We start from the raw sequence: 27,360 nt of genomic DNA on the forward strand, positions 1-27,360 counted from the left end.
TCTTTTTTAATCGACGTTTGTTTCTAATAAGCTGAATAAATGTTCAAACCATTGAAAATATATAATTAAATATAGAGTTTAACAAAACAACCCCCTACTCCTTACTAAGAAACATGTGCAGTATGTTTTAGAAATAGTGACGTGTTTGGCAGGTTGCTCCAACTTCACCATATACAATTCTGATGCCCTCTGCATCAACTTTTCCACTGAGAAAGTAATTATAAGCATCTAAATTGCAGTAAGCTTTCACTGCCTCTCTGGTGTAAACACACTGTTTCAGCAACATAGTAATGATACACATCTGGGTTTGTCACTTCAGATAAACATTTGGAAACAGTGGGGAAAATGCCTTAAATTCTTCATGTCTGAGACTCAGTTTTGTTTTCTTTCATCTCTGTGATCTCCAATCACATTCTGTCTTTCCATTTAGTACAATCTTAATGATGCATAAGAACAATCAGACCATCTTGTTGATTCAAAAGCTTTATTAGCATTAGAACTTCACATTAAACATTAAATACATGAAATTACAACATCTTCAGGATCTTTTCTGTAGATTAAATATCTTTTAAAGACAACCAGATCATACAGAATTCAGAAACAATGACAAATACAGTTTGAGCTGAGCCATTACAACACTGCCAGCTAACACACTTCAGAAACCGGCCATCCATGAACCCACCTACACTCTCACAACACTCCCGTTAAGATCCAAGATCCTCTCTGACTGAGGAAAAAAGACAAATCAGGTAGGGGTTGTTTAAGTGCATTACTGCCAGTCAAATTACTGGAGCAATTAGATTTTCAGTGCCTGTACTTTTGGTGAAAGCTTGGTTGAGTCCAGGTCCATCAGGATTTTCTGGTACACCTCGAATGTACGCATGCTTTTTGGATAACTCAAGTTGAGTGTGTAGATGAGCCCATAAAGCATCACACATGTATGGCTGACACTCTGCAGGTTATGGAGAACTTCCACACCTTCCAGCACAACACCAACATCAGCAAAGCGTCCATTACCATCAGGACCATGACCCTCTGCTCGGCAACATCTGCCTCAGCCTCTCTGGATTCAATGTCCTGGAACAGAAAGAACAGGATGATGAGCTGTGTGACCCTAACCTGGACCACCACAATATAAGCAGCTCATCCTTAGGCCAACTGAATGTTAATTTGAAGATATTTCTTTAAAGCAGTGGTGTGCACAGACATTTTGGGGGGCAAGTACTCGGGGGGGTTGAAGGGCACTGTTTAGCGCACGTGGTACACCTAATTATAAAAAAAATTACAAGCACATGTTGAATGAAATTTGACATTTTATTTGTAACATTCTCTAAACGTGAGTTTTCAACGGAGAAAAGTCACGCAGCCAACTGATAAAATTCATATCCAATATTAACTATATACAGTAATTTTTAAGTCCTTCAGTCAACTTCTGTTTACCCTCCACTGTCTGCAGGCCTTGTTGCATATATTTTGCAATTAGTAAATCAATATAGGCCTACAATTAAGACAGTAAAAAGACCAAAAAGAACAAGAAGGAGTTATAGGCTACTGAGTGTTGTCATTACATGAATGCAGATGGGCATTTTTCACAGGTAATGGGGAACATCCAGTTTCTTCTTTCACAAATGAATGTGTTAATTTATGTTGTCTAACAAAACCTATACAACAGAAAATGTTCAGCTTAACACATAGATCTGCAAACTCTAACTTAATTATTTGTATGGTCGTCCTCACGACCAGTCAGCTAAAAATGCTTAGTAGTTTGGTGCTGTATGAGACATTTTACTGCACAACAAAATGATTTCACGTTGGGCTTAGAGGGCAAACGGTAGATTTGACTTGATGTGTATGTGACCTGGCTGGTGGGGACGGGAGAAGAAGTCTATCTGTGACCGTGCGTGCTGTGCTGAAGACGCTTCCTTCCACTCACTGAACTGAACTGCTGCTGCAGCGCATCTGGTGTTAAAGGAAGAGAGAGGTCGGGCGTGTGCGAGGTGGTGGCTCATTTCAGGGAATTGTTTTTAATCGCTCAGGTTTTCAAAAGATCATTTCAAACTGACCTCAGTAAAATGAAAACCGAAGTTTCTAAAGGGCACTTTCGTTGATAAAGGGCAGAGTTGCTGGTGCTTTAGCACCACCTGATGTCTATGTGTGCACGCCACTGCTTTAAAGCACTGCATATATGCGTTCATGAGAATGAGATGGATGCATGTTCAAGGTAACAATGACCTTAAGAGCTTTGATCACCTCCTAAAAGCCTGGGGAAAAAAGAAAAAGTCATAAGGATGCATTGTGTGTTTTTGTTAACATGAGATTATATACAGTCTTCTCTTAAATTGTGGACTTCTCAATCAAGATGACAACAACAATTAAAAACTCTGACAAATATTCTTTACAGTAGACTTGTTCTCACGTGTTTAAGGGTTGATCCACCACTAGGGGTAAGGCGTTGTGCTTCTTTAAGACAGAGGGATTTCTGGGGAGACTGCAGAGCCTGCTCTTTTCCTAATGAAGCCTTTGACCTGCTAAAGAAATGCAGTTAACCAAACACATTAATCACGAGTTCTCAAGTTCACCTTTAAATAAGCAGACAGTGCCTAACTTATTACAAAATGAATATGCTAAATGTTGTGGACAAAGAGAATGCTTTCTGACTTGCTTTGCAACTGATATAACTAGTAATTTTAACCTGCATGAAAACCAACCGCAATAGGTTAGTTTAATCCAGTATCACTAGCTAAGATGTCGTGAAAAAGCAAGCCTGTTCGCTGTGATGTTAGCATGTGTTGGTATTGTCTTGTCCAGCAACATGACCGACATAAAACTACTTAAAATAATCAAGAACTATATAAATACATTTATATTGATGTGATGTGATATAAACTGCACGATTACAACACATTTGAATGTAATAAAACAGGATGTCTCGGTCTGCTTACCGTGGCATGGACGACTGCTACCCACATGAACCTGCCTGCTGGAGACCCGCGGGAGAGCAGCGCATTTCTTTTCTCATAACTTCAATGAAAACCAGTTACATACATTTTATATAACAGAATCTTGTTTGATTTACAACTGTAATTATTTCAACTGTGTAGGTATAAATTAACTAATTACATTCAATACATTTTAGAATTTATTAGATTATGTAGATAATAATTAATGTTAAGGCAAATGAGTTTTTTAATAAAATCAAATAGATGTAAATGCATAAAACTTACCTCTGCCATGAATCATTTCTGTGAGTGTAACAAACTAAAGACAAAAAACACTAAAATGTCTGTTTGTGTAGTATTGCTTTTAATCTGTCAATAGAGCATTTACAGACTTTCAGAAGAGTCAAAAACACCACCACGGTTTCCATGGAGTCCCAGTTAAAACATGTATGCACATTTCACATCAGCTTTAGTCACATATTAAAAACTAATTAAATTATTGAAACACATTGAAATTTCAGGACTAATATATTTACAGGAATCCAAAATACAAAATAACTTGTATGTTCACTTTGTAAGCAAGTGTAGTCCATGCTTTCTGTAGGTCACGGAATAGAGGTGATGCTGAGATTTTAAGGAGGGTGTCATGTCTAGCCCCGCCTCCCTGTCAATCATGTATCACTTTTTAGTCTGTTCAGTCACGCCCCGTGTTACTTCCCCTTCAGCTGTGTCTAATTTGTAATTTAGTTCTGGTATTTAATTGTTGGTGTTCAGTCTTTGTGGGTTATTGTAAGGTAATGGTGCATATTATAGTGAAACTTATTGTGAAAGTAAAAATTATGGTGATCGTTTTGTGGTCTTGTGCAGTCTGTTGTGTTTTGGAAGTCAGATTTGGTTAATCTTTCTATATTTCTGTTTTGTTCATAGCTTCTCATGTCTGTAGATGTCCATGTGTGTAGTTTGTTATCTAAGTTTTAGTGTTCTGTTATATGTCAGGTTGCTGGTTGAGTCTGTTGTCTTTATGTCTAATGATTAGTTGGTCATATGTGTGTTAGCCTGTTAGTTCCGTTAGTGCAGGGATGTCAAAGTCAAATGCACCGAGGGCCAAAAAACCAAATTTGCTACAAGCCGAGGGCCGGACTGGTTCAATGTTTATTAAAACATTGAAATGATTGCACATAGCCTATTGAACCAAGACCTAACACAGTGTTTATTATTTAATGCTTAAATGAATAAAGCAATACTTTCTTATGGATCTGTCAGTAATTTCAAGTGAAAAAATTTTTCAACAAGCAAACAGATAAAAACAAACTTCCTTCAAAGAAAACATGTCCTGTACATTAAATGAATAAAGTAATAAAGGTTTGAAAAGTGCTGGAATTTAGGCTAAAGTACTTGAAAATGCTTGAAATTGTAACTACTTCGTTTCACAACAAATATCTGTCTGACTGAACAGTTAACAAATACGAGCCTCTTGTAATTCCAGGACGAAACATGAGAGAACGTGAAGACGTTAAGATTGGGCGTTTTGAAAATAAACAACCATTAAATAATGTGAATAAAAGCGAATTATGTCGAATCATTTCGAATATATGTACAAAAATTTAACTTAATTAAGTTTAACGTGCTGGTGCGCACAACGTTACAAAATTCGAGAGGTGCACGACCTCGCGAATCGACAGTGCGCGACGCCCTCGCCCACGGGCGGAGCCACTGCGATTACGTCATTTTCGCAGAGCGGACCTTTGCCGCTTGTGTGCGCTGCAGTGACTTCGCGGGCTACCGTTGCATTGTGGGGAATGTAGTGTTTGTGCGTGCAAAACACCAGCGGGCGGCTGTGGCCTGCGGGCTGGTTCTAATAGTAATTAAATATCATCCAGGGGGCCATAGATAATCAATTCGCGGGCCTTGACTTTGGCCTTGACGCGGGCCTTGACTTTGACATATGTGCATTAAACAATTAAGCAAATATTTATTTTACTGTAGTACACGGACATTTCTGTGTAAACTGATACTTGCGAGAGGCAATTCAGGCTTATGTATCATCAACACTTACAATCACCTGTCCAACTATCACACAACTATGCTAAAAAATATCAGCTTTCTAATGTAACGAATCAAGGGGTTAGGCGTGACGCAAATGCAAGTTCTTAGGAGTTTATTAAACAAAACAAGAGACAGACTACACTGACGAGAACTACAAAGCACAGGAGAATGTACGCAACAGAACACCACGTAACACATACAACCAACCAGATGACGACAGAACCACTAAGAGACAGAACTAATCATGATAAACTACGAAGACACACACATACCATACGACAGAACTAGAAACCATGGAGTACCAAACAAACAAGTAGCTACAAACGCTCATGGTACAAATACAAAACAACTGTAAAGTCAAACAGACAGCATCTATCAATAAACGGTGAACATGACAAGAAAGACAAAGCTAAAGGACTAACTAAACACAGAAGCAAACACTGGCAGATGAAACAAAACCACAGAAGGGAACTACCAAACACAGGGAGACTGAACAGGAGGCCAGAAACAGACACGGAACACAACTAGAACATTAGCAGAAAGGAGAACCAAGTCAGGAAAAGGGGGAAACATGGAACCAGACCACAGAGTACTCACGAAACACAATGACCGACACGGAGGACTGAAACAGATGGGATGATATACTCTGAACAGGGGAGTGAAACGAGATTCAGGTGTGGGCACTCAAGACGGGGGCGGGGCAGACATGAGGGAAAGCACAGAAACAGGGAAACTAGGCGGGACCAGGGAGGAGGGCGGAACTGGACGTAACAGAACCCCCCCTCAGGGTGTGCAACACCGGGGCACGCCAAACAGGGAGGGAGGAACGGACACCGGGGACAGGGACAAAATGACGTACACTGGGACCAGCGGGCGAAACCGGGACAGGGACGACAGGCCCGGGGCAGGACAGACGCAACGGGCCACCGACCGGACGTAAGGGAGGACAGGGACAAGGGACGGGAGGCAACACGGGAACGGGACCAGACGGGACAGGGCAGGGAGTCGACACGGGAGATGGGACCAAGGGCACAGGATTGGAAACAAGGGAAGACCGGGCTTCAGAAGACAACAGGCGGACGACAACGGAGATCGGGACGGGGATGAAGTGGGTGACGATCTGGGGAACCGAGACGGGTACAGGGACCTGGAGGAAACCACAAGAAACAGACACAGGGACGGACACGTGGACGCGAACAGACACACACACAGGGACAGGGACCAACAGGAAACCAGGCACAGGACAGGGCAACAAAGGGAACACAGGTAAGGGCAAAACAGGATCAACAGAAGGGCCGGCACATAAACAGGATGGCACAGACTCAGTCCCAGGCCCACAGGCAGGCAAAGCAGTCACTGTGGGGACCTGCGCAGTCAGACAAGCGTTCCTGGGAGCCTGCGGGCTAGGAGTCGGGCTGGGGCCTGCGGGGACCAGCAGGACAGGCCGACGGGGCACGGGGACTTGCAGAGACTGGCAGCGGGAACAGGCGGGGTCCGCCGGCGGGCAGCGGGAACAGGCGGGGTCCGCCGGCGGGCAGCGGGAACAGGAGGCAGAGGCGCCCAGTCGGCCCTGGAGAACTCGGGGGCCGAGGCGTCAGAGGAGACGTCGTCGGGGGCCGAGGCGGCAGAGGAGACGTCGTCGGGGGCCGAGGCAGCCGGGCGGACGTCGTCGGGGGCCGAGGCAGCCGGGCGGACGTCGTCGGGGGCCGAGGCAGCCGGGCAGGCGACATCAGGAGCCGGGGACGCGGCCAACGGGCAGGAGTCGTCCGGGGACGCGGCCAACAGCGTGATTGGGCCCCATGGCCGCCGGAACGTTGTCATCAGAGGGCGTGGCCACCGGAACAACATCATCAGAGGGCGTGGCCACCGGAACGACGTCATCAGCGAGCGTGGCCACCGGAACGACGTCAGCAGGGGGCGTGGCCAACGGAACGACGTCAGCAGGGGGCATGGAGACCTGGGTGATACAGGCGGGTATGGAGACTTGAGGAACACCGGCACTAACCCCTGGGTTCACCCTCCTCCCCACACTGCGCTGAAACGAGGGCCGGATGGCAGTACCAGCAAACCTAAGAGTAAATATGAGAGTGCACATTTATATTTTGCGCGAGAAAAAAAGAAAATCCGCGAGAGCTGCGTGAATCACGCTCTCGCACTTAAAAAATGTGCTATCGACTATTGGCAGTGAAATAACGCCATACTGGTGGCACCCCTAGAATCCCCCAGAGGTACCAAAACATTTTTTGGGGGGTACGGAGCATATTTGTATATGTGGTTTTTGTGTATACACCTCTGTATTGTTATCCGACACTTCGTCCCGATCCACATTTACACTAACAAACTCATCACATTCATAACCAAGCAGGGACACTGATGCAAGTTAGCCTCCTAGCCATGGAGAGTGAAAACATAAAGATACTAAAATCATTCATGACTGATGAGAAAATGTTCAAACGTCTGTGCCCACAGTCTCCCACTACTGTTTACCTGTGTGAATGTGTTGATGTTGCTGGAGATGACTCCGCTGAGTAAAACTCTTCCCACACTCTGAGCAGTGATATGGCTTCTCTCCGATGTGAATGTGCTGGTGCAGTTGAAGATTACACTGGTGAGTAAAACTCTTCCCACACTCTGAGCAGTGATATGGCTTCTCTCCTGTGTGAATGCGCTGGTGCTGCTGGAGATTTCCTTGTGTAGTAAAACTCTTCCCACACTCTGAGCACTGATATGGCTTCTCTCCTGTGTGAATGCGCTGGTGTGTTTTGAGACTATTCTGTTGAGTAAAACTCTTCCCACACTCTGAGCAGTGATACGGCTTCTCTCCTGTGTGAATGCGCTGGTGTACGTTGAGATGACTCTGTATAGTAAAACTCTTCCCACACTCTGAGCAGTGATATGGCTTCTCTCCTGTGTGAATGCGCTGGTGTTCTTTGAGATAACTCTGTATAGTAAAACTCTTCCCACACTCTGAGCAGTGATATGGCTTCTCTCCTGTGTGAATGCGCTGGTGCAGTTGAAGACTTCCCTGTGCAGTAAAACTCTTCCCACACTCTGAGCAGTGATATGGCTTCTCTCCTGTGTGAATGCGCTGGTGCAGTTGAAGACTTCCCTGTGTAGTAAAACTCTTCCCACACTCTGAGCAGTGATATGGTTTCTCTCCTGTGTGAATGCGCTGGTGTTGCTGAAGACTTCTCTGTGTAGTAAAACTCTTCCCACACTCTGAGCAGTGATATGGCTTCTCTCCTGTGTGAATGCGCTGGTGTTCGTTGAGATGACTCTGTCTAGTAAAACTCTTCCCACACTCTGAGCAGTGATATGGTTTCTCTCCTGTGTGAATGCGCTGGTGTACTTTGAGATGACTCTGTGTAGTAAAACTCTTCCCACACTCTGAGCAGTGATATGGCTTCTCTCCTGTGTGAATGTGTTGGTGCAGTTGAAGACCTCCCTGTGTAGTAAAACTCTTCCCACACTCTGAGCAGTGATATGGTTTCTCTCCTGTGTGAATGCGCTGGTGTACGTTGAGATGACTCTGTGTAGTAAAACTCTTCCCACACTCTGAGCAGTGATATGGCTTCTCTCCTGTGTGAATGTGTTGGTGCAGTTGAAGACCTCCCTGTGTAGTAAAACTCTTCCCACACTCTGAGCAGTGATATGGCTTCTCTCCTGTGTGAATGCGCTGGTGTACGTTGAGATGACTCTGTTTAGTAAAACTCTTCCCACACTCTGAGCAGTAATATGGTTTCTCTCCTGTGTGAATGCGCTGGTGTACGTTGAGATGACTCTGTTTAGTAAAACTCTTCCCGCACTCTGAGCAGTGATATGGCTTCTCTCCTGTGTGAATATGCTGGTGCTGCTGGAGATTTCCTTGTGTAGTAAAACTCTTCCCACACTCTGAGCAGTGATATGGCTTCTCTCCTGTGTGAATGCGCTGGTGTTTCTGGAGATCACTTTGTTCAGTAAAACTCTTCCCACACTGTAAGCAGTTGTAGATTTTCTCCTTTTCCATGTTTACTGATTTCAGCAGTCTGACATACTCCTCACAGATAAATGTGTTTATGTAGGTAACGTTTACCTGTTGAGGAAAGTGGATAGCATTAATTCCTAGAGGAAAAAGACATTGTTTCATCTTCTTCTCACAATGAATTTGCAATCATGACAAACAACCATTTGGGCTCTGCATAATGCTAAAGACATTAATTCTAAAGACATTCATGCTAAAGACCATCAGGAGACATCAGGAGTGCTAGGCTTCCTTACTTCACTAAAATGAAAACATTTTGTGATACGTGTCTCTCTCTGTTAGGTTCAGTGCCAGTCTATAGGGACTTTTATTTTGTAGGGTTCATCAACTTTATTTTCAAAGTTGTTCTTTTCCTTCCTTTCTCTCTCATGGTGCTGCAGAGCTGCTTTGGTCTGTTGAAGCTCCTTATGAGTTCCAGCAGTGTGATTTGATCTTTTAAATTATTGTGCATCAGAGAATTAATCTATGGGCAGCACCAACATATCACAGAAAATTCACCTGTGCACACGATTACTGATTGTGCCATGTTTCCAGGTAGATTAAAGGTAAAAATGATGTTGGCCTCTTTAGAAAGCACTCCTGTTAAAAGTGTGCAAAAAGTCACATGATCCACAAAGGACATATTTTGTACGTATGTATTTGTGCGTGTAGTGTGATGTATTAGAAAGTTGCTGTGCATTTGCTTGAACGTCACATACGAATTTACAACTATCGCATTTTGTATTTGTAAGTCACTGTTTTCGTTTGAAAATCACGTTGTTTGCTTGCAAATAGAATATTTGTGGAATATGTTCTACAGTGTAGCTCCAGTTAAAACAAAATTAATTAGGGAAAAAGCTTGCACCATGGTATGACGACCACACTCGTCTTCTAAAACAGGCAGCTCGAGCAGCGGAGCGCAAATGGAGATCCACCTCACTAGAAGTGTTTAGAATCTAGGGGTGTATTCAACTAAGGATTTTCATAGTCTAATCTGATTCGTCAGCTTTTCCCTTTAGCTGACTAATAGTCGAATCAGGTTTATTTTTATTTTTTTTATTTAGAGCACCTTAAACGGGATCCCGTTCTCATTCAGGACTTTTTTCCTCTTCAAAGTAAAAACCTAAAACATTCAGATAAATGAATAAACACGGTAGGTTGGCTTTATTCAGCTTTTATTTATTTACTTATTTCGAGACAAACCGCGACGAGACGCGACGATGACCGAAACGACAAACGGCTGAACTGTTTTTTTCGCCTTACGCATTTTAAATGGTATGCCATCTTAGTTGTTGTCGTGCGAAATTAAAGACGTTGATGACATAACTTGCACTTTACTTTGTTTGATTCATCTTTATCTTTTTCAAAATACTTTTGAAGTTTTTTAGTAGCCATTATAATCTCGGCAGATGCTGCGTATTCTGTAGCGTGTTCAGCTCCGCTCGTTTGGATTGTGCAACTGCAGGGTGTGATTTATGAATGTTTAGTAAGGAAGATGCCTATTGTTAATGCGCAAACATCATTTAAAAATATTTATTAACAGAAATTAGGATAATTTTATTTGACAAAAGGCTATATATAACGAAAACAAAGACATTTCATGTAACAACTAATGCTTAGCTGCATCCTTGGGCATCCCCATGCAGTTAGAATGGTACATTCGACTATGACGTTCATAGTCGACTAGGGGGTATAGTCGACTATAGTCGAATCAGCGACTATTGCAGGTCACCCCTATTAGAATCGCATGGAAAGACGCCGTAGTCAAATATAAACATGCCCTAATAAAAGCTAGAGCCTCATATTATTCGACACTAATAGAAAACAACAAAAATAACCATAGATTTCTCTTCGTGACCGTATCAAAACTAACAAGAAATATCAATGACACTAGTTCTAATATGGCACTTACACACACTAGTGATGAATTTTTAAACTTTTTTAGTAATAAAATAGATATTATCCAACTAACAGAGTCATAATACATCACAGCCTAACCTCCAATCCAACCCCAGTAGTATAGGTATTAGTAACTACGCATCCAAAAATATTACTGAGCTAAATGGCTTCGATCCTATATCGCAAAAAGAGCTCACAACACTAATTCATTCGTCTAAGCCTACATCATGTATATTCGACCCAGTTCCAACCCATCTATTCAAAGACCTACTCCCAACTATTACAGGGCCCTTACTTAATATGATTAACAGTTCCCTTAACCTAGGATATGTGCCCAAACAATTAAAATGCGCCGTAATTAGACCCTTGATTAAAAAACAGAATCTCGATCCGCAGATTCTAGCCAACTATAGACCAATTTCTAATCTCCTATTTATCTCTAAAATTCTACAGCACTGAAACAGCTTTACTTAGGGTAGTGAATGATTTACTAATATCGTCAGATAATGGGCTCATCTCGTTCCTTATACTGTTAGATCTTAGCGCAGCTTTTGATACTGTAGACCACAACATTTTGCTGGATCGACTAGAAAACACGGTAGGTATTAAAGGAGTCGCACTCTCCTGGTTTAGATCATATCTGACTGACCGCTTCCAATGTGTAAGTGTTAATAATAAAACATCTAAATCTGTTCAGGTTAAATATGGTGTCCCACAAGGGACAGTCCTAGGACCACTTCTATTTATACTTTACATATGTTACCCTTAGGCGAGATTATGCATAAGCACGACATCAGTTTCCACTCCTACGCAGACGACACCCAACTATATTTATCGGCTAAACCCGATGATTTAGGTGTAAACAGTAAAATCGAGAAGTGTGTAGAAGAGATAAAACATTGGATGGCGTGTAACTTTCTAGCACTAAATCCAGATAAAACAGAGCTAATAATAGTTGGGTCTAGGGCAGCGAGAGACAAGATACGTAATGTAGCATTGAATCTACATTCCTTTACTATAACCCCCAGCGCAGAGGTAAAGAACTTGGGCGTCACAATAGACCCAGATCTCTCGTTCGATTCACACATTAATAATATAACTAGGGTAGCATTCTTTCACTTACGCAACATTGCTAAAATTAGAAATATATTAAATAATAGTGATGTGGAAAAGCTAATCCATGCCTTCATATCCTCTCACCTAGATTATTGCAATAGTCTTCTAGCTGGATGTTCTGGTAAATCGATAAACAAACTCCAGCTGGTTCAGAACGCAGCAGCGCGAGTTTTAACGAAAACTAAAAAATTTGATCACATTAGTCCTGTACTATCATCATTACATTGGCTGCCAGTTAGATTCCGTATTGACTATAAAATACTTTTATTAACATATAAAACACTGCATGGCTTAGCTCCAGAGTATCTTAGTGAACTTATTGATCATTACAATCCAGCACGTTCACTTCGTTCACAGGACGCAGGCTTATTAACTGTTCCTAGGATCAAAAAGATCACAGCAGGTGGAAGAGCCTTTTCTTTTAAAGCTCCACAACTGTGGAATAATCTTCCTGCCTTTATTCGGGACTCAGACACAGTCTCAATGTTTAAAACTCAACTAAAGACTTATCTGTTTAGTTTGGCCTTTGAATAATCTGTTACATATTTACCACATCACATATCTTTCTTCTCCGAGGTTCACTTGTGGAGTAACACTGCAGTTGGAGCCTACAATTCCAGTATTGTCGCTCCGACACGGAATGAAAACTGAATGAATAGGTGAATAAAAATGAATAGGTTTCTTCCTATTCCCCACCATCTAGGGAGTTTTTCCTTGCCACTGTCGCCTTTGGCTTGCTCATTAGGGATTTGGACCCATAGTATTGTTAACCTTGTAAATCCTGTAAAGCGCTTTGTGACAACATATGTTGTGAAAAGCGCTATACAAATATATTTGATTTGATGTTCTGTTTGTTTACAATGATTTGGCTGCATTATAGCTCCATAGCAGAGTTACTGTCCTGATCAGAAGGGTCTATAACCCAGCCTGTGTGTGTATAATGAGATTGGGAGATACTGTGTTAATACTGTGTTAAATGATGTATAATCCAGCCTGTGTGTGTATAATGAGATTGGGAGATACTGTGTTAATACTGTGTTAAAGGATGTATAACCCAGCCTGTGTGTATAATGAGATTGGGAGATACTGTGTTAATACTGTGTTAAAGGATGTATAATCCAGCCTGTGTGTGTATAATGAGATTGGGAGATACTGTGTTAAAGGATGTATAACCCAGCCTGTGTGTGTATAATGAGATTGGGAGATACTGTGTTAATATTGTGTTAAAGGATGTATAATCCAGCCTGTGTGTGTATAATGAGATTGGGAGATACTGTGTTAAAGGATGTATAACCCAGCCTGTGTGTGTATAATGAGATTGGGAGATACTGTGTTAATATTGTGTTAAAGGAGGTATAACCCAGCCTGTGTATGTATAATGAGATTGGGAGATACTGTGTTAAAGGATGTATAATCCAGCCTGTGTGTGTATAATGAGATTGGGAGATACTGTGTTAATACTGTGTTAAAGGATGTATAACCCAGCCTGTGTGTATAATGAGATTGGGAGATACTGTGTTAATACTGTGTTAAAGGATGTATAATCCAGCCTGTGTGTGTATAATGAGATTGGGAGATACTGTGTTAAAGGATGTATAACCCAGCCTGTGTGTGTATAATGAGATTGGGAGATACTGTGTTAATATTGTGTTAAAGGAGGTATAACCCAGCCTGTGTGTGTATAATGAGATTGGGAGATACTGTGTTAAAGGATGTATAATCCAGCCTGTGTGTGTATAATGAGATTGGGAGCCCGTTCAAAGACCCAAAAACAAACAAGGCTCCAAAATCCAAAAGGTACAATTGGGACTACAGGCTACCTGAAGGTTGTGTGTGTGCTTTAAACTGTTGTTTAATTATCTGGATTATACTGCGAAATGTATCAGTCACATGTTTAAAATATAACTCACCTCTTCAGAAGATCTCAAATGTTTCACTGTTAAGACAACTTCTTCAAAATTTCTGTTGGACTGAAAATAATTAGAATAAAATCATTTTAAAATTTCCATACTTCACATTTATTTAAAATGACATAAAAAGTAAAACATGCACATGTGATGTAGATCTAACACATCTACTTTATTCGAACTGTTTGTCAACATATATCTCCATGCCATTCCTTATTAAATGCCATGTCATTTTTACAGCGTATCTGTAAATGCTGTAAAAGGTGTTCGAGATCTACAGTATAGACGAGATCTACTGCCATCTTCTGGTGAAATATAAAATAGCTTTTTTGTAAAAGGGCATTTTATACTGTGCTGGCAGGCCACATATTGTCGCCCGGTCCGAACTTTGGACATGCCTGCACTACAGCATATCTTCCTATAAACACCAACATAACGTTTTAGTAAAATGTATATTTGATCTCATATTGTCTGTCACTGATAAATAACAATGTACAAACAACTGGAGAAAATGACAGATGGGTTGAAAACTCAAATGCCGATCCCACAGATCACGACGACCTTTACCAAGACTACATGCACTCAGGGTGACAACATTAACATGCTTAACATGCAAGCTTAAAATAATACATGTTATTCCCATCATTTATTTTATTTGCTCTGAAATATAGATACTAATTTGAAAAAGACAAGGGATCTTGCAGGGTGACTATTTACAAGACTAGATCATTTTATATTGTGCGATGGATATTTACAAAAAGAGAAACCGATTAACAATGGGAAAATAATCAGAAACCAAGGGTGTAAATTACGTGGGGGTGGGGAGACAATACACAGTAAACATTTTCTAAAGGAGTTCCTGAGGGGGCGTCAAAGCTTCTCCCGAATGTTGTTATTGTGCTTAGGAAAAGTACACCCGTATATATCTATCTATATGATTTCACCTAAACGTAAAATACTTCAATGAATAACCAAACGAAATATATGTAACATTACAATACATCCACTATAACAGCATAAAATCAATTAAATCGTACATTAAAGCTACTGTAATAAAACCGTACAACATAGCTAGCATATAAGCTTTTATCTTTGTAACAGGAACCACTGACAAGGCTGAAGTTGGTTACTTATTCGCTGTTTGAGATTTGGTTGGTTACTTATTCGCAGCTCCTTATTCGGCGGCTGAAGTTGGTTCCTTATTCAAAAAGGGTATGTTCACGATGCGTGTTTGCTACGCACTTTGTTTAAAAGCGATAGATTAAACCAGGGATGGGCAACTTCCATGATAAAGAGGGCCAAAAATTTTTCAGCACTATTATTGGAGGGCCACATGACCACGCACTTCAAATAATTGGATATGAAAGACACTACAAATTATTCTCAATAATAACACATTTTAAATGAATTCAGATCTGTATGTTTATTGCACCAACATACATCTATTTTCTGCATATAAATGCATTAACGTCCTTAATAAGCAACAAAGACAAAACATTTGCTCAATAAAAAAGTGCAAAAAGGAATTTGAACTCCTTCATATCAAAGAACTGTAACGCGTAGCGCGCTGCAGAGCGAGGAGGCGGACACAAACGCTGAGAAGAGCGAGATTTAATAAGGGGAATTCCATAGGCGAAGTCATTTGTACAGGGTCAAAACGGGAGAGCCGCCCAAGTGGTCAACAGGACAGGCAGGAGTCGTAACAGGAGAGCCATTCACAACGGAGAAACACAACGGAGACGGAAAATACCAGAACAGCGATGACAGAGATAATCCACAAAACCGAACAAACCACAAATAACCGACAACGGGCGAAACACAGAGATACAAGTACACAGGACTAAACTAGACACAACTGAACACAATGACAACACGTGCATGGCAGACAGAGGGAAACCAGGGCAACAGACACGCAGGGCGGGATAACCGGGCAAGGAACAACACTGATACGGGAGAGGGGGGAGTAGCCCTACGTGACAAGAACAAAAAAGTCCTGCTCTATCAGTTTTTTTTTCTTTTAATTATTAAATTATTATTGATCTATTTGCGGGCTGCACTGAGTGTAACCATTGTAAATGGTTGTAAATGGTTTCTATTTCAAGTTGTTCCAATTGTACGCGATTTGTACATAATGATTGAATTTGTCAGCATTTCTAACGTAAGGAAACATTCTTAGATTTAAAACTAAAAACACAGAAATGCTGTTCTAAAACACAAATGAATTGGAAGAAGAAATACCAGCACACAACATGGCATATTGAGCAGTGGGCATATAGGTGAACAGATTTAAATGGGCAGTTTCAGATGCTTATTGAAGGCCTTATTGATGGTGGGCCAGAGATATAACAAATGCATCATGAAGAACAGGTCACTCCCTAAGAGAGGAACCTGATTTTAGCCTGATCCAACATCATTTAATACCTCAAATTAGAGTAACCTGTTATTTATGAAGCATTAGAGTTTTGCCTGACCGAAGACCTTACAGGCATACAGCAGGCCTCTTAAATTGCTGCTCTGCATCATTTGACCTGTGCGCACCACTCCATGTGTCATGTTTCCAGTTGGATTTGAGGCATAAAATTATGCTGGGCCAGGCCAAAAACAGGTTTCTCTTACATATAGTAAAGAGTTATGTATGATGCATATGTTACTTGCCTGGCCCAATGCCTTACATGCATACAGCAAGCCTCTGAAATCCACCTCATGAACCATTTCACCTGTGCGCTTAAATAGTCAATATGTCATTTTGCCAGTTAGATTTGAGGCATAAAATGATTCTGGGCCAGGCCAAAATCAGGTTTCTCATATATATATAGGAACTATTTATGTATGATACAATTGAGTTTTGCCTGGCGCAAGACCTTACAGGCATACATCAGGCCTCTGAACTTGCCCCTCTGAACCATTTCACCTGTGCGCTTAACTACTCAAATGCCATGTTTCCAGTTAGATTTGAGGCATAAAATGATGTTGGGCCAGGTCAAGGTCAGGTGTCTCATACATAGAGGAACTAGTTATGTATGATGCATTTGAGTTTTGCCTGGCCCAAGACCTTACAGGCATACAGCAGGCCTCTGAACTTGCCCCTGTGAACCATTTTACCTGTGCGCTTAACTACTCAAATGCCATGTTTCCAGTTAGATTTGAGGCATAAAATGATGTTGGGCCAGGCCAAAGTCAGGTGTCTCATACATATAGGAACTAGTTATGTATGATGCATTTGAGTTTTGCCTGGCCCAATACCTTACAGGCATACAGCAGGCCTCTCAATGTGCCTCTCTGAACCATTTCACCTGTGCACTTTACTCAATATGCCATGTTTCCAATTAGATTTGAGGCATAAAATGATGATGGGCCACACCAAAATCAGGTGTCCCATACATATAGGAACTAGTTATGAATGATGCAATTGAGATTTGCCTGGCCCAAGACATTACAGGCATACAGCATGCCTCTGAACTTGCCCCTCTGAACCATTTCACCTATGCACTTTACTCAATATGCCATGTTTCCAATTAGATTTGAGGCATAAAAAGATTTTGTGCCACACCAAAATCAGGTTCCTTATACATATAGGAACGACTTAGGTATGATACAATTGAGTTTTGCCTGGCCCAAGACGGTACAGGCATACAGCAGTCCTCTGAACTTGCCCCTCTGAACCATTTCACCTGTGCGCTTAACTACTCAATATGCCATGTTTCTAGTTAGATTTGAGGCATAAAATGATTCTGGGCCAGGCCCAGATTTCCGGCACCGGCGCACCAGCAATCTCCTCCCAGCTGTTTTTGCATCACTGTTTATCGCACCATAGCAGAATGTAGCCTCTAACCAACTCGCAAAGTTTCTCTTCTAACTCGAGTGCCATTTTTTAAAGTCCAGTACTCTTCTTCATTGATTTTCCTGAATTGGTGTACTTCCGATGCTTCTGACTCTCTACTGCCCCGATTTCCGGTTTTTATTGCTCCGTTACTACGGATTCGTAAGCGCTCTGGCAACGGACCCACTGACGGATGAAACGACCTCCGGAACCGGACGAAAGAGTCCGTATCCGTAATTACCCTAGGGTGTGAATGGGCCTTTACAGTACGGAGAGAGACACCACCGGAGTATTGAAATGTCTGAGAGGAAGACATGCGCCGTTTGGCTTTATTTTATTGCAGAAAATGAAACTACAGCAAGCTGTATAGTTTGAAACAGGGCTGTTAAATACAGTGGAAACACAACAACTGTGTTAGTTGTAATTAATAGGGAGAGTTATGGAGTTAATATGGAGATAAATACATCCAGAACTCTTGATGTCGAAACATGCCTGCTTATAGTTTGAATTTAATGTGATAATGGTGAGGTGAAGTCAACTCTAGCTTTCTTATTCACAGCTTCAGGAATATGGTGGGACCATTTAAGGTGGAATTTTAGACAATAAATTGGTCCAAATGTGCTGTCTAGCGTCCTTTCCATTACAAATTTGCAAGAATAACATGAGAGGTGGTTAATATATCAAATCTAATTGTCACTGTAATAATAATTGTCACAAAGCAGCTTTACAATCTTTACAGGATTTACAAGGTGTCACGGTGAGGCGGCCCCCTACCGGCCGCCTCTGTCCACAGCGGCTGTTGTTGTTGTTGTTTGGTGACGTCATGTGCGTCCCTCAGGTGGGCGGAGCCCGTGATCCGTTTCACCTGAGGGTCGTATGTTTGCCTATATATGTCTTGTCTTTGTACCAGTTGACCGCTGGTCATTATATCCTTAATTTGGAGATAGTGCACGGGTTTTAGGTTTGCACACTTTCTATTAAACCATCATTTTTCCCTGAGACTTGGCGTGATCGCTTCCTTTTTGTTGCTCACCCCTGCCCGTCACAGAATGACCAGCCACCCATCGGAAGCCGCCGAGTCTCTTTTTCTTTCTCCTTCGTTCGTGGTCATGTCTCGTGGTAAGTGTTTGTCTGCGTAGTGTTTTGTTTGAAGAGCTTCGCCGTGCTTTTGTGTTTTGTGTGTGTGTGTAGCACGGCGAGGACCAGGGCAGTCTGCCCTGAGAAAGCTCTTCGGGTCTGCGTGAACGGACGTGTCGATCGGTATGCGCGCTCGTTGTGTTATGTTACATGTTCTGTGTGTGACGCTGGTGCCGCTCCTCACCGTCGCCTCGCTCCCCGTGTTGTCTTGTCTTGTGTGAAACAAAAATCACTCCATAGTATTGCATTTAAAGAATTTATGAAAACTGTGACGGGCGGTGTGAGCAACTGAAAAGGAAGCGATCACGCCAAGTCTCAGGGAAAAAGGATGGTTTAATAGAAAGTGTGCAAACCAAAACCCGTGCAAAAGATCCAAATTAAGGATATAATGACCAGCGGTCAACTGGTACAAAGACAAGACATATATAGGCAAACAAACGACCCTCAGGTGAGATGGATCACGGGCTCCGCCCACCTGAGGGACGCACATGACGTCACCAAACAACAACAACAACAGCCGCTGTGGACGGAGGCGGCCGGTAGGGGGCCGCCTCACCGTGACAGACCCCCCCACCAAGCCGCACTCCCCTCCACTGGGTGTGTGGCACACAGACTGCACACAAAACACGAAGGGGCAGGAAGGCAGGGACAGGCAGGAACACCTCCTGCAGTCCGGGAGCTGGAACATAAAACATAGAACATTAAACAGCTCACCTCCCCGGGCGGGACCCTGGACCGACCGGGCCGTTAACAACACAAAACCATGCCCCAGTCGGTCACAGGGCCCTCACGCCCTAACCGGCCTTCAGCCGGTGAGCCCCACAGGTGTGAGGACGAGGGGCTACGGCTCCTCTCTCGTCCCTCGTGTATGTGTGTGTGTGCAGGCTACTTCTCCAAGGCGTGGCTACTTCAACTCCTCCACCCAACCCAGGAGCGCCAGAGACCGAGGCCCAGAGCACCCCCGACGCGGGCTAGGGAGCAGCCCCAAGGGCCTCCTGGTCACCCCGGGCAGGAGGGAGGATCTCCATCCCCAGCAGGAGCTTTTCAGACCGGAGCCCCATGGTCCCCAAACATCCGGGGGCCCCAGCCCTCTAGGGAGGGGCTCTTCATGACCGGGCTCCGGTCACCCCACAACACAAGGGGGCTCCTGCCAGGTGGAGACCCCCACAAGGTCCAGGAACACCGCCAAGGAGAAGCACCTGCACAGAGAAGAGCACACACACACACACGCGCCCTACCCTATTCAGGGCCTCCCTCGGGAGCGACGCCCTCCGTGCCACACCCCATGGCACGGGACCACAGCTGGCCCCCCCCCCAAACAACAACAGCCGCTGTGGACGGAGGCGGCCGGTAGGGGGCCGCCTCACCGTGACAAAAACTACAGCTGTAACGGGTAGAGTTGACAAATGAATGAATGAATGTTCGATTTATATAGCGCCTTTCCAGATTCCCAAGGCGCTTTACAATTTAACACAGGTACAAGTCACAGACAATCAATCACACACACACCAGCGAGAAGCGGCAGCCAATTGCGCACAGCGTACTCTCTACCGGAAGCCACAGCCCCCTGGGGGACTGAATGGGGTGCAGGAAGGGGAGAGAGGACAGACTCTAGTGCAGGGGTGCCCACAGTTTTCAGCTTGCGAGCTACTTATAAGATGACCAAGTCAGAAAGATCTACCGGGGTGGCGGCGAACGTAATTTGTTGAGCGGGGGGGGGGGGGGGGGGGGGGGGTGGCGAACGTAATTTGTTGAGTGGATTGCAAATTGGCTACCGTGAATGTCAGTCAAAATACAACCGTCAGTGCAAATGTGCGATTCATCTACTACTATTTTCTGTGACGCGATCTACGCACATTCCTTCGCGATCGACCGACACTTCCTTCGCGATCGACCGGTCGATCGCGATCGACGTAATGAGCACCCCTGCTCTAGTGGCAGAGCACCATCCACCACTGGGCATACAAGCACACACACAGACACAGACACTACTTTTTTTATTGAACATAGAGACACAGACACACACTCAGGGAGAATTTTTTGTTGACTGCCAATTTACCTAACCTCCATGTTTTTGGACTGTGGGAGGAAACCGGAGATCCCGGAGGAAACCCACGCAAACACAGGGAGAACATGGAAACTCCACTCAGATAGGGACTTAAACCCAAGACCCCAGTGCTGAGACGCAAACGTGCTAACCACCAAACCACCGTGTTGCCCGGAATAAAGAAATAAACTCATAAATTTTACTTTCAATATCAGAATTGTGATCGTAATTAAAACTAATGTATATTTAGTTTTAGCCAGGTGAAAGAAAAGGGCTTTATGCAGGGTTTTGTTAAAATTTTACCTAAATTGAAAAATTCCCAGACTGCTTATAAATTTTTTTTTTTAAGTTTTACATATCACACCATATCACAACATCGGCAATATTCTCACCTTTAATTTAAGCCATATTTTATAAAAATCGAATAAGAAATAAGGGCGCTAGGACTGTTTTTGTGACAGATGGATGCACATCCCACATAGGAACTACTGTGACGGTGGGTGCAGCGCGAAGGACGAGACACAGAATCCCTCGATGGCAGCAAACGTCACGTTTAATAAAGACGTGTATTGCGCAATAGCGCACGATAAACACTAATACATTCAGCACAACGTGCAGACATAGACAACGACGAGCACAGGACACTGCGCGAGCGCACATTAAATAGACAAACCACATTAGCCCTACGTGATTACGAGACGATTCACAGGTGAGACACATTATTCACACGACATAGCCCTCACCACAGAGTTCACTGACGCAGACAAAGCACGTGGACAACGTTGACACACGCCCAAAAGGGAGGGGCCGGGGTCCTCAACGTGACAGACGCCCCCTCCAAGGGCACTACCCGTCCCGGGGTGCCAACAGGACCGAGTGCCCCGAACCCACGACGATGGGCGGATCCGACGCGCTCAGTCCTGCGTCTGGGAGGTGACTGCCCTCGGGGAAGCGTCCGCTACGGACCGCCTAGAACACCCTCCCTAGGAATACAGGGGAAAAGACGTTAGACAAACACAATGGAACAGACACGAATACACACACGGGTACATTCACACACAGAGGAACAAGAGGGAAGAAGGGGTTTGGTACACATATGGGCAAACTCACGAACACTGGGACAGACACACATGACAGTGGCGCCAGGCTGCGCGCCAGGAGGAGGGCGATTAGGGGAGTGAGATCCGGAGCCACTGGTGCTGCAGGCGCTGCGGTGGGCGGTGCAAACCCTCCACCGGGCGCAGCACGGCTGGCGGACGCGCCAGGTGCAGCGCGGTTGGCCGACGCGCCAGGTGCAGCGCGGTTAGTCCCGCCCCTCGGTGGGCCGTACGGGAATCCCTCCTCGCCCAGGGATCTCCCTCCGGACCTGGCAGTGGGAGTGGCTTCCTCTACTTCCATCTCCTCCTCACTGCCACGGCTCCAGCTCATGGGCTGCCCCGAGCTGCCACCCCGGGAACAGTCCATGTCGCTGGCTGGGGAGCGCTCGTGGGATGAGCCCGCCTCTGGACTCCTCCTCCTCTTCACCGTCCCGGCGGACAGTTCCGAGGGAGGAGGGCTCTCCTCCTCCGTGTAGGAGCCCTCGGACGGAGGGTAATCCCCGTTTTCCTCCTCTTCCCCACCATCGTCATCGGGGTAAGCGAAGCACTCCGACGGAGGGTACTCTTGCTCCTCCCCCTCTTTCTCGCCTTCCTCGATGGTGGGAGAGAGACCTACGGGCGGAGGGAGGTAGTCCTCCTCCTCTGACTCCTCCTCCTCCTCACCGTAGCCAATGGTGGAGGCGTCGCATAGCGACGGAGGGTAGGCTTCCACCTCTTCCTCTTGCTCCTCCTCCCCACCGTAGTCGACGGTGGAGTCGTCGCATATAGAAGGGGGGTAGTCTTCCTCATCCCCTCCCCCACCGTAGTCCACTGTGGAGGCGGAGTCCTCAGGCGGAGGGTAGACCTCTTCCTCCGAGTCCTCTGCCCCAAACTCCTCCTCTGGGGTAGATGCGGTGGCGCCGACCACACATGAGCCTACCCTCAGAGGCGAGAGGGCGCGGGACGGAGGGGGGTTTCGCCTCATCCTCCATGTCCTGGCCGCGCCCTCGCGGATCATCTCCGCCAGCTCGGGGTTGTCGCGCTCGCAGTCCCGAGCCGCAGCCAGCTGGAAGGCACACGCCGGGTCCGTCTCCATCTCCTCTAACGTCGGCGTGGCTTCATGGCGCGGAGGGGAGGGAGAGGCACGGTGATGCCGTTTGCAGGGCTTTTTGCCCTTCTTCGGCTTGGTCTTGTAGCCTGGCATTGTTGTTGGTGTCTCGGAAGGCTCGTCGTTCTGTGACGGTGGGTGCAGCGCGAAGGACGAGACACAGAATCCCTCGATGGCAGCAAACGTCACGTTTAATAAAGACGTGTATTGCGCAATAGCGCACGATAAACACTAACACATTCAGCACAACGTGCAGACATAGACAACGACGAGCACAGGACACTGCACGAGCGCACATTAAATAGACAAACCACATTAGCCCTACGTGATTACGAGACGATTCACAGGTGAGACACATTATTCACACGACATAGCCCTCACCACAGAGTTCACTGACGCAGACAAAGCACGTGGACAACGTTGACACACGCCCAAAAGGGAGGGGCCGGGGTCCTCAACGTGACAACTACACTGCTTTGCTGACATGACTCAATGCATAGTAATGGCTCCGAGGGCGACGCATTGCTAGCTATAGCGGCAACAGGCGATGTCCAATCCAGTAATATAGATCAATGTTCTCACTTTAAAGAAAAATACACGTTTACATTTTATACTTTCAGTTTATTAAGTGTGAGCACTTTTAAAATAAAAATGCATTTGGTAGCAACAGCTTTTAGGTGAATTCTTAATTATTTCAATCATAATAATAATGCACTGGTTAGTGTCCCAGTAGGAGTCCACTGTTGCAGATATAGACACCTCAAAATGCCCTCTGTTTATTGTCCTGGATTACCTTTCTTGAAGGTAGATTTATGATTACCCTTTTCACCAGTCTTCCAGCCATCAGTAACTACCAACTACCAGTAACTATTTGCTGATTAATATCGATATAATACTAGTTTTAACATGTTGCTCCTGTACACAGTCAGGAAACAGCTCAAATACATTTTTAATAACACTAAACCCCGAATTGGATTGAATCGATTCAATCGGATTAAATCGAAATAAATCAATTCTTAATCTTCAGAATCGGATCGATTCTTGGAATTTGAATCAATACCCAGCCCTATTAGTAAAACTCTTCCCACACTCTGAGCAGTGAAATGGCTTCTCTCCTGTGTGAATGTGCTGGTGTTCATGGAGATGACTGTGTTTAATAAAACTCTTCCCACACTCTGAGCAGTAATATGGCTTCTCTCCTGTGTGAATGCGCTGGTGTGTTTTGAGACTATTCTGTTGAGTAAAACTCTTCCCACACTCTGAGCAGTGATATGGCTTCTCTCCTGTGTGAATGTGCTGGTGCAGTTGAAGACTTCTCTGTGTAGTAAAACTATTCCCACACTCTGAGCAGTAATATGGCTTCTCTCCTGTGTGAATGCGCTGGTGTGTTTTGAGACTATTCTGTTGAGTAAAACTCTTCCCACACTCTGAGCAGTAATATGGCTTCTCTCCTGTGTGAATGCGCTGGTGTGTTTTGAGACTATTCTGTTGAGTAAAACTCTTCCCACACTCTGAGCAGTGATATGGCTTATCTCCTGTGTGAATGCGCTGGTGCCGTTGAAGACTTCTCTGTGTAGTAAAACTCTTCCCACACTCTGAGCAGTAATATGGCTTCTCTCCTGTGTGAATGCGCTGGTGTTTCTGGAGATCACTTTGTTTAGTAAAATTCTTCCCACACTCTAAGCAGTTGTAGCTTTTCTCCTTTTCCATGTTTACTGATTTCAGCAGTCTGACATACTCCTCACAGATAAATGTGTTTATGTAGGTAAAGTTTACATGTTGAGGAAAGTGGATAGCATTAATTCCTAGAGGAAAAAGACATTGTTTCATCATCTTCTCACAATGAATTTGCAATCATGACAAAGAACCATTTGGGCTCTGCATAATGCTAAAGACATTAATTCTAAAGACATTCATGCTAAAGACCATCAGGAGACAGTGCTAGGCTTCCTTACTTCACTAAAATGAAAACATTTGTCTATGTTGTGATACGTGTCTCTCTCTGTTTGGTTCAGTGCCACTCTATGTGCCAGTCTATAGGGACTTTTATTTTGTAGGGTTCATCAACTTTATTTTCAAAGTTGTTCTTTTCCTTCCTTTCTCTCTCATGGTGCTGCAGAGCTGCTTTGGTCTGTTGAAGCTCCTTATGAGTTCCAGCAGTGTGATTTGATCTTTTAAATTATTGTGCATCAGAGAATTAATCTATGGGCAGCACCAACATATCACAGAAAATTCACCTGTGCACACGATTACTCATTGTGTCATGTTTCCAGGTTGATTAAAGGTAAAAATGATGTTGGCCTCTTTAGAAAGCACTCCTGTTAAAAGTGTGCAAAAAGTCACATGATCCACAAAGGACATATTTTGTACGTACGTATTTGTGCGTATAGTGTGACGTATTAGAAAGTTGCTGTGCATTTGCTTGAACGTCACATATGAATTTACAACTATCGCATTTTGTATTTGTAAGTCACTGTTTTCGTTTGAAAATAACGTTGTTTGCTTGCAAATAGAATATTTGTGGAATATGTTCTACAGTGTAGCTCCAGTTAAAACAAAATTAATTAGGGAGAAAAAGCTTGCACCATGGTATGACGACCACACTCGTCTTCTAAAACAGGCAGCTCGAGCAGCGGAGTGCAAATGGAGATCCACCTCACTAGAAGTGTTTAGAATCGCATGGAAAGTACGCCGTGGTCAAATATAAACATGCCCTAATTAAAAGCTAGAGCCTCATATTATTCGACACTAATAGAAAACAACAAAAATAACCCTAGATTTCTCTTCGCGACTGTATCAAAACTAACCAGAAATATCAATGGCACTAGTTCTAGTATGGCACTTACACACACTTGTGATGAATTTTTAAACTTTTTTAGTAATAACATATATATTATCCGACTACAGAGTCATAATAGGCCTACATCACAGCCTAACCTCCAATCCAACCCCAGTAGTATAGGTATTAGTAACTACGCATCCGAAAATATTACTGAGCTAAATGTCTTTGATCCTATATCACAAAAAGAGCTCACAACACTAATTCGTTCGTCTAAGCCTACATCATGTATATTAGACCCAGTTCCAACCCGTCTACTCAAATACCTACTCCCAACTATTACAGGGCCCTTGCTTAATATGATTAACAGTTCCCTTAACCTAGGATATGTGCCCAAACAATTAAAATGCGCCGTAATTAGACCCTTGATTAAAAAACAGAATCTCGATCCGCAGATTCTAACCAACTATAGACCAATTTCTAATCTCCCATTTATCTCTAAAATTCTAGAAAAAAAAGCAGTTTACATTCAGTTATACCATTATCTCCAATCAAATAGTATCCATGAAAAGTTCCAATCAGGATTTAGACCGAACCACAGCACTGTACGTAAAACAGTACGTAAACGTAAAAACACGCAAATGAATAACCAAACTAAATCAAATGTATGTAACATTACAATACATCCACTATAACAGCATAAAATCAATTAATTCGTACATTAAAGCTACAGTAATAAAACCGTACAACATAACTAGCATATAAGCTTTTATCTTTGTAACAGGAACCACTGAGCTACTAAACAAAAGAACCAAATATAATTATATTCGTATAGTATCAAATAAGTAGCTACGTTATCTGGCTGGGTTAGTTAGCGCTACAACATCCATTATAAAAATACTTTAACACATTGAATTTTCCACCAACTTAGTCAAGACACGAGATTCAACCGTGAGGTAACGGAACGAACAAAATAGTGTGGTTAAGATTTGGTTAAAAGGTGTTAGTGGTACGTATTACTAAGTTAAGTACTTACAGGTCAACCAGTAGTCCAACACTTCCAAACACCAACACGACAATAGGCGCAACTCCACTAAACGCCCGATGCTGATATTGAGAATAAGGAAACCTGTGGTCTGTAATGTCCGATGGTGATGGTAGGTAGAGGTGGGCGGATCGATCCAAATATCGATACCAACGCTGCTATTGATTTGGAGCAATACTCGTGTAAAAAGATTAATACTCAATCTTTTTAACTCTCCCGCACACACCGACTGCTGCGTACGTGGATTCATCAAAGTCTCTTCTCTGTCTGTAAGAGCAGCGTTGCCAACAAGTTTCCGCAAAAGTCCAGGGGGTGGAGCTAGATCTAGATCCAACTCCTCCCACCGTCCATAGTTTTTTTTGGTCGGTCCAGGGGGCGGAGCTGCATCTAATCCAACTCCTCCTACGTGTCGCTTACGTTTTCCGACCAGGAAATATAAAT

The 27,360-nt window shown here is 43.7% G+C and overlaps 3 protein-coding genes across 3 annotated transcripts in view; 1 reads left to right on the forward strand and 2 right to left on the reverse strand.

Moving 5' to 3' along the window:
- Nucleotides 1-27,360, forward strand: part of LOC143494173 (uncharacterized) — a 295,830-nt gene that overhangs the window by 134,648 nt on the left and 133,822 nt on the right. The gene's annotated exons all lie outside the window — the stretch shown is intronic.
- On the reverse strand, nucleotides 6,690-27,248 carry LOC143494174 (uncharacterized). The gene is made up of 4 exons (XM_076992263.1): nucleotides 26,911-27,248; nucleotides 13,911-13,970; nucleotides 7,473-9,057; nucleotides 6,690-7,054 (listed from the first exon to the last, which is right to left on the reverse strand). Exons 3-4 carry the CDS (start codon nucleotides 8,989-8,991, stop codon nucleotides 6,999-7,001), a joined length of 1,575 nt encoding a protein of 524 aa, XP_076848378.1. The 5' UTR covers nucleotides 8,992-9,057; nucleotides 13,911-13,970; nucleotides 26,911-27,248; the 3' UTR covers nucleotides 6,690-6,998.
- LOC143494143 (uncharacterized) lies at nucleotides 24,149-24,869 on the reverse strand. The gene has a single exon (XM_076992228.1). It carries the CDS (start codon nucleotides 24,803-24,805, stop codon nucleotides 24,149-24,151), a length of 657 nt encoding a protein of 218 aa, XP_076848343.1. The 5' UTR covers nucleotides 24,806-24,869.

This window comes from Brachyhypopomus gauderio, unplaced genomic scaffold, assembly GCF_052324685.1.
Source record: "Brachyhypopomus gauderio isolate BG-103 unplaced genomic scaffold, BGAUD_0.2 sc91, whole genome shotgun sequence".
Taxonomy (NCBI): Eukaryota; Metazoa; Chordata; class Actinopteri; order Gymnotiformes; family Hypopomidae; genus Brachyhypopomus; species Brachyhypopomus gauderio.